We start from the raw sequence: 7,882 nt of genomic DNA on the forward strand, positions 1-7,882 counted from the left end.
CACTGAATTTATTATTCAACAAAAGATGTAAAAGCTTTTAAAATTTGTATCAATTACATTCAGTTTCTTGACGTTAAGTCTACTTTGATTTTTAGAGATTGTTTACACGGATGCTAAGTATGTCCTACTATCTTTGAATTTTCTTCTTTTCTCTTCTCAAAGTTTTGTGGGGAGTCGGAGTGGAGTACCTCTACAATGGAACAATATTTGGGACTTATTTCCTGTAAGTATTGGTGAATTTCTTTTTTGTTTCTATTGTCACTTGTTCAATATATGGGTTCTGTTTCCAGTACCAGGATTATTGTGTTATTTGATTTGACTGATTCAAAATTTAAAATTTGTCTTGAGAAAAAAAAAATAACAAAGGGAGAAGTCCAATTGGCCATCGCTTGTTCACGCTCATCTGCCTGTGGTTAAAATGGGATTAAAACAAATTGCTGTGTTTGATCTTCTCACATCTTTGCATTTGAGTGTCAAAAATTTTGATGACCAACAGAAACTATATTAAAAGCTCATTAATGAAGGTCACTGCTAACTAAGGTTCTGACAAGTTTCCTTTGATGTTAGCCTAAAGGGGTTAAAGAAATAGTAAGGAATTTATCAAGCACATCTAAAACATAAAAAAGTTGACCTTTTAAAAAAAACCCCCACCACACTTAACGCTTTAATGCATGCTTTTGAAGCACAGCCCAATAGACAGATTAGTACTTTTCAAAACTCATGTGGAGATACCTCGATGGTCCTGGGATGAAATCTGCAACTTTACGCTGAAATGTGGGTGGTTGGCGGGTGCTCTGGTGTGGTTTGCTCCTTCTTTCCTATCAAACATCTATCGTCCTTATCTCCCCTTCCTCTTTTTTATGTTTGTTACTCTCTTGTAACACCTCTAATCTTCTGGCACTCATATGACCTTATGCAGTTGCGAGCCCCGTAAAACCTCTACTAAATCAAAAAAGAAATCTAAAACTGAAATGCAGGGGCTGGGTGGTATCGCTGTCTCAAAATGAGCAGTTACCAATTTGAAGGCTTTGTTATTGTAAATCATTTAGGTTTCTATTTGTAGTGATCCAAATAAAGAATTGTTTGAATTACTGGACCAAATTATTAAAAAGAAATAATTTTGATTTGGTTGCTGATTCACAGGAGTGTAATGCAAAGTTAACATGCACATTGACAAATTAATGAATGGGCTAGAATATTGTTAATGTGGGCATACAAAAGTGAACAAGCTGAAGTGGAAATACCTAAGTTTCCATTCAATTCTCTTCCCCAATTTCCATTTCTTTTGGGGTAGGGTTCTGGTACTTTATTCTATTTTTAATAAGTTAGACTTTTCAATTTTGCTTTGAATTGTCTCTAGTCTTGGGAAGTATGTGTATTTTTAAAAAAAGATTGTTCATATAATAATGTGGATGAATTTGCAACCAACTTTTTTGTTTTGTTTCATGAACATTTACTTTTTTAAAATTTGTTTTTCAGTATTATTGCTGTCATCACATCATTCCTAGAGGCTGTGTTTTTGCTGAATCATGTGGTGGAAGTTTGTGTCAGGTGAGATGCTTGTACTGAAGACTTATAAATGGAACTTTGTATACTTGAATTTGTAAAGTGGTTTACCCTTTTCCTACTTGTTTCGTTCTGCTTGTTTTATTTTGTTTTCACGAGTTGTTGGTGGGTGCTCTTGTGTTACTTTTTTACTTATTTCCTATCAAACATATACCTATAGGATAGGTAGGTGTTTGGCGGGTGCTGTGGTGTGGTTTGCTCCTTCTTTCCTATCAAACATCTATTGTCCTTAAATTGCTCCTCCTTTTATGTGTATGTTACTCTCTTCTAACACATCTATTCTTCGGCTCTTATATGACCTTATTGTGTTGCAAGTGCCGTAAAACTCTTACGAAAGCTAAAACTCTTGGTAAAATTTAACTAAAAATATCTATTGTCCTAATCTCTCTACCTTTTAAATGTTTGTTTCTCTCTTGTAACACCTCAAATTTTTGGCACTTTAATTACCTTATTGCGTTGCAAGTGCCTTGAAATGGTTACGAAAACTAAAATAAATTTTGTTGTGTGAATTAATTTGACATGATTTCACAAGCACTTTTCACTTTTGTTTGCTGCAAAAGGAAAGCTTTGAATATTGTTATGAAACTAGAAATTCTTATTGGCATCATAAGTACAGCTGCAATACATTTTCAAGTGGGTGGTTGGGGGGTGCTCTGGTGTGGTTTGCTTCTTCTTTCCTATCAAACTTTTTTCGTCCTTATTCTTTTTTATGTTTGTTACTCTCTTGTAACTAGTAACACCTACTCTTATGGTGCTCATATGACCTTATGCAGTTGCGAGCGCTGTAAAATCTCTACTAAAACTAAAAAACATTTTCAAATAGACTGAGCCATAGTTAAATTTTCTTTCCCTTTATTTTTTCTTTTCAGTCGAACAAGTGTGATACTAAGGATATGGGATGGTGTACAGTGGATTGATGACTGGAAGAAAGGAGGCCTTTACTTTGTTGGTTTTGCTCCTGCCTGTTTTGTTCACCCAGCAGAAATTGAGCTAGGTGTCCCTGCTGGTAAGCATGTTGCTTTACACTGTCAGGATATCATTCTCACTGACATGAGAAAAGTGACAAATATTTTTATTTTTTTCAAATGTGTGTCAAAGATTTGTTAGATGCAAGTTTTTGTTGTTGTCATGTTCTTTAAGATGGAATTTAAATTGGTCAGTGCTCTTTTTTCCTTCAGTATTCATTGAAAGTAACAATGTGAAAAAATGAAGCACCTCTTTCGTGTCACACTGTCTTGGAAAGTTAAACTGAATAGCAGCAATGTAAAAAGAGACTTTTGCTGAGTTTGATTTGAACTTGTCCATGTCAGTTTCTGTGGGTACTGTTACGGTCATTACTTTTTTCTTGTTTTACTTTCAGGTTGTCTACTGATCGTAACAGGTGTACTATATATGTTGAAAACATTCAAAACAAAGAGAGATGAAGAGGATACTTCAATAGAAGAGAATGCTACGTATGATAGGTAAACATTTTATTCTTCTGATTCATCATCATTTGCAATGGAGTTCGCTTAAACTGACATCTTTGGGACCGACGCCTTTTCTTTGATTAAGCCAAGTTTTTGGTTTAGAGAGGTTACTCAAATTGGAGAGAGAAAAAAGGAATAAGATAGGAATAAAAAGTATAACATACAAAAAAGCCATTTGAACACACTCCATTGTATAACTGAAGAATTTCTCAAATGAGCTTTTGTATTTGGGATTGGCTATTTAATGAAAGGTGAGGCTCTCAGACTGGCCACTGAAAGGTCTTGGGTTCGAATCTCATCAGGGGACTGACGTTGTATCCTTGGGAAAGGCACTTTATACGAATTATCCTCATTTCACCTAGTTGGGAATGGGTACCCGGGTATAGACAGTGAAAGATCTTGTCAGTTTGTTAGTGTTTGAATGCTTAATTAGCTGTTTGCATTTTATTCTTCCTGGGAAGCTGAGAATGTTTCTGAGTGTTCTATGGTCTGCTGAGGTAATATGATATAGTGTAATGTGCATAGAGCTTGCTGTCGAGCGGAGATATGTGCCATACAAATGCTATAAATTATTATTATTATTGTTAAAAGGTTTGCAAACAGAATAATTATAAGGTATGGAGATAATTGCTGTTCAATATTTATTTAAACTAAAGGATGCTTTTTTTTGTCTGAGGCTTTTTGAGCTTTATTATGTTTTCAACTGAAACATTTTCTAAAAGAATATCATTTGAAACTTACCAATAATTCTATTGCTTGTATGATATTTATTTGAAAACCCTCAGATTTTTGTAATTACAGAGTTGCCTCTGATTTGTAACAACAGTTTGTGTCCTTTTTTGTTTTTGTGTTTGATGTGAACACTTGCATTGTGGAAATCTGTTGAATATTTCCTGATCACAACTTGGCTAAAAGTTCTGTATTTTTACATCTTTAAGTTACATGCCACAAGCAATTTTTACTATGTAGTTTGTGCACTCTATTATTTTTCTCTAGTAAAGACATATACAGTTATACAAGTATGTGGGTGGTTGGCAGGTGCTCTGGTGTAGTTTGCTTCTTCTTCCCAATCAAACATCTATTGTCCTTACCCATCCTTCTTTTCTTTGTATGTTTCTGTCAAGTGACACCTCTGATCTCTAAGTGACACTTCTATGACCCAATTGTGGTGCAAGTGCCATAAAACTCTTACTAAAACTAAACTAAACTTGTCCAAGTATAGCCTCCGACTTTCACGCTGAAGGCATTGTTGTGAGCGTTTCGGTGATCAAAATGTTAGGAGTTTTGGTATCTGGAAAGAGATAGACAATTAATAATTAATTAACCATCCATTGTATGCCGGTTTGCTCTGTACTTTCAGAGTAAGCTGAGTGAATTCCCACACTTAAAACCATGTGCGCTTAGACAAGACGCAAGAGCTAGTTCATAGCATAGTATCTGGCAGCATGGCCTGAAAATGAAATCCCTCAGAGAATTTATATGATTTGGCTTACTGATTGATGCGCATGCTTGTGGGTGATTAATGGGGACTCTTATATGGTTTTGTGCTTCTTTTTTCTATCTACCAACATATATTATCCTTATCTCTCCTATATTTCTTTTTTTTTGTGGCACGCTATTCTCTAATAACGCCTCTAATCTTCGGCACATATATGACCTATATTTGTGTTGCAACTTCTGTAAACCTCTTTCTAAAACTAAATGCATGTACGCCTTTTATATTTTTAAGGCCGTTTTGTTAACCCATGTATATTTTAAAAAACAACAATTTTTTCTTGGTCACAGGTTTGATGATGGTCATGAAGACATTGAAGAGGACGTGATCAACCCTACCCACAACCCAGGAGGTGGGATGACCAGTCTGGCAGATCAGAACGAAATTTTGGATTTGTAGCTGCAGACAGAGATGTGGAGTAGGATGAGATTCGATCAAATTAGAGCGAAGAAAACCCTTCCCCGTAGAGGGTAACCATTCAGACGAAAAGGACATTTGCATCACTCACTCTGTGCGTTTGTGTTATGTGGTATGTTCAAGAGCTTGGAAGTCAATGAGGAGTTGAGGAGATGCTTAGGTTTGTAGGAAGATTGGGGTTGTTTTTTTTTTTGTTAATTAGAATTGCTGTTTTGACCAACATTGTAGAGTTTTGTATAGGTCCTACAAATTTTTTTTTCTTAATGAGGGGCCCAGATGGTCTATTTAGAGATGTGTTCCATTTTATGATTTAGAGTTGATACTGAGGCTGCTGGTGCACTTCTGTTTCTTACAGGAAGGTTTTTGTTTATTACATATAGGCATTATGGTATAAAAACCAGTGGGCGTGGCACTTTGAAAGTTTTGCAGCAGAGAAGGGTTTGAAACTCGGGAATTTGCATCGTGGGGGCCTCCATTGGGAGAGACTACGGCCCTTCATTTATTGCTAGTCAAAAGATACTAACGCTTGAATTTTTCGGTTCACCCTACGGCTTCTGTTACATTCTCTTCTATATTCGTCATGTTATTTATACACTGCACTTCCATTAAAGCGTAGAGGGTTGGTGCAATACTTTGCACATTACTGCGTGAGCTGTTGCAGTGGTTGGTTTTTATAAACATCGGTTGTCGGCACTGTGATATAGTGGAAGGATCTGATAGGACTTTTACTTCTTTGATGTGTGTGAATAATTTTAATGCCTCTTTACATCCATTTATTATATTATATTAGCATTTTGTACTAGTTGAAAAGATGATTGTTGCCAAGAGTAGTCAAACACTGTTATACCGAAAACTTGTGAATGAGTCTCAAGTTGGCAATGTGGCGGGGCTGGTGGTATAACATGATTTTAATGCTGTCCTCAGTAAAACAGTATCAGCTACTTTGTTTCAAGGGAAATGATTCTGCCATGGCTAGATACCAACTTTATGGCCAGCCTCACTTCATCTAGATCAATCTTGCACGACTGTCGTGCACTGGGGCAAAAAAAACAATTAGCTGCCAGTTACGGTTTCAGCTGAGCATCGTGTAAATTCAAATTGAAAAATTACTTCAGGATCAGAGGCTGCTTGTCACATTCGATGATTTGTGCTGACTCAAATCTAGGAGACAAAGATGGAAAGTTGGGCTGGGTGTGGAGGGAACAAATCAGTGGGCAAGTTGTAGCTTGCAGAGTCGTGTGTGGTAGAATGAGAGATATATTATCACTGTGCAGCTGCTGAGTGGCTGTTTGTCGTGCGCTGTGTGTAGTGGTACACCGTGTACCTCTGGCAGCCAGTTCACTGGTGGTGTTGGGGGGGGGGGGGGCAAATTTACTTTAGTTTGATAAGGACTCTACATCTTGAGCAGTTAGTGGATGGCGGTTTAAAAGGGCAAATAGTACGTTTATATAGGTGCTCCTTTTTGTGCGTTGGCAAACCCTGGTACTATATTGGAGGGGTGAGGGTGGGGTATAACAGTGATTGACTCTACTCCTGTTTACGCCACAGTCGTGAGAATCAGTGCCTTTTCTTTGTGTGTGTTTGTGAGATCAAGCCAAATGTTGTTGTTGAAGAAAACGAAGATTGCAGTGGCTCCTGTCAGAGCAAGAAGCTGTGTTGAATATCTTTTTGAAAACAAAATTTTTGTTATCTTGGACACAGATTTTGTAAGACAACGTATGAAGCTTCACATCTGAAAAAAAAACCGATGATAAAGTTTCATCAAATTAAGAGATCCCATAATAATGCTACATGCTTCAAAAGCTACTTTCTAGATTTGTTAAAAGTCAAATTGTGTTTAATTCTTCCCACATTTATCTTACTTGAAAATGCATAAACATTCAGTTTAAATAAGAACTACATTTTGGTCCTTGGTTGTCCAGACCGAATGGCTAGAACCCAAATGGCCGCTGGATCGGAAAAATAAAGTAAAAGTAAAGTAAGTCCCTGGTTGTTGACTTTTTCACTCATATGAGTGGACTCTTGAGCAAAACTTGCTCTGACAACGTTTGGGTTGTTTTCACAAAAGCACTCGCGCTTATTTTTTCTTCTATACTGGATGGAGTGCCTTTTAAGTATGATATTGGTTAAGTGCCTGTATGAGGAGAACATTCGTGAATTGTTAAGAGAATGCAAAAATCACCGATAGAATTATTAGAATACAAGTTATTTTAATTGTTGCTGTGTTGTGTTTTTGGTGGGGTGGTTTTTTAAAATAAAATTTTTGTTTTTGTGTATATAAAGGTTGAGGTGAGCAAAAGTGTGCAACTGGAGCTCGGAGAGAAAAGTGATTAATGAGAGATGGAAAGAGAGAACCCAATTGTTCTCTGTCATGTTAGCATTTTGTTTCTGAACAACAGCTTGTGCCTTAACGATGTGCCTTTATGTGCTCAGTTTTTACTGGTGGGGGACTGCCCCTCTATTTGCAGTCCCACTTCCTAGCACCAGATGCCCCGCTAGTGATGTTGAGCTATTTATGTGTACAGACTTGTTCAACGGGTTTTCATTACAGTGCCGTGCTAATTGTGTTTGAAAAAAAAAAAAAGTGTTTATTAACCCTACTCATCTTGCTACTTTGCTTGTGAGGGTGAAACAGCTTCAAAGAATTCATCATTCCTAGCCGTTGTGTGTAGCTTGTTGCAATGTGGGAGTCTTGTTGCAAGATGCATGAGTGTGTTGTGCGCGTGTGTGTGTGAGTGTGCGTGTGTGTGTGAGTGTGCGTGTGTGTGCGTGTGTGTGTGTGTGTGCGTGTGTGTGTGTGTGTGAGTGTGCGTGTGTGTGAGTGTGCGTGTGTGTGTGTGTGCGTGTGAGTGTGCGTGTGTGTGAGTGTGCGTGTGTGCGTGTGTGTGTGAGTGTGCGTGTGTGTGTGAGTGTGCGTGTGTGTGTGAGTGTGCGT

At 37.4% G+C, this 7,882-nt stretch overlaps 1 protein-coding gene across 1 annotated transcript; it reads left to right on the forward strand.

Annotated features, from left to right (window-relative positions):
* Positions 1 to 162: 162 nt before the first annotated feature.
* On the forward strand, positions 163 to 7,531 carry LOC101857006 (transmembrane protein 72; the record flags this gene model as incomplete). Its single annotated transcript, XM_013079243.2, is given in 5 exon segments — positions 163 to 223; positions 1,480 to 1,551; positions 2,436 to 2,572; positions 2,927 to 3,029; positions 4,821 to 7,531. Coding segments are annotated over 5 exon segments (482 nt in total), but the record flags the coding sequence as incomplete, so codon positions are not given.
* Between the last annotated feature and the right edge of the window lie 351 nt (positions 7,532 to 7,882).

This window comes from Aplysia californica, unplaced genomic scaffold, assembly GCF_000002075.1.
Source record: "Aplysia californica isolate F4 #8 unplaced genomic scaffold, AplCal3.0 scaffold00045, whole genome shotgun sequence".
Lineage (NCBI taxonomy): Eukaryota > Metazoa > Mollusca > Gastropoda > Aplysiida > Aplysiidae > Aplysia > Aplysia californica.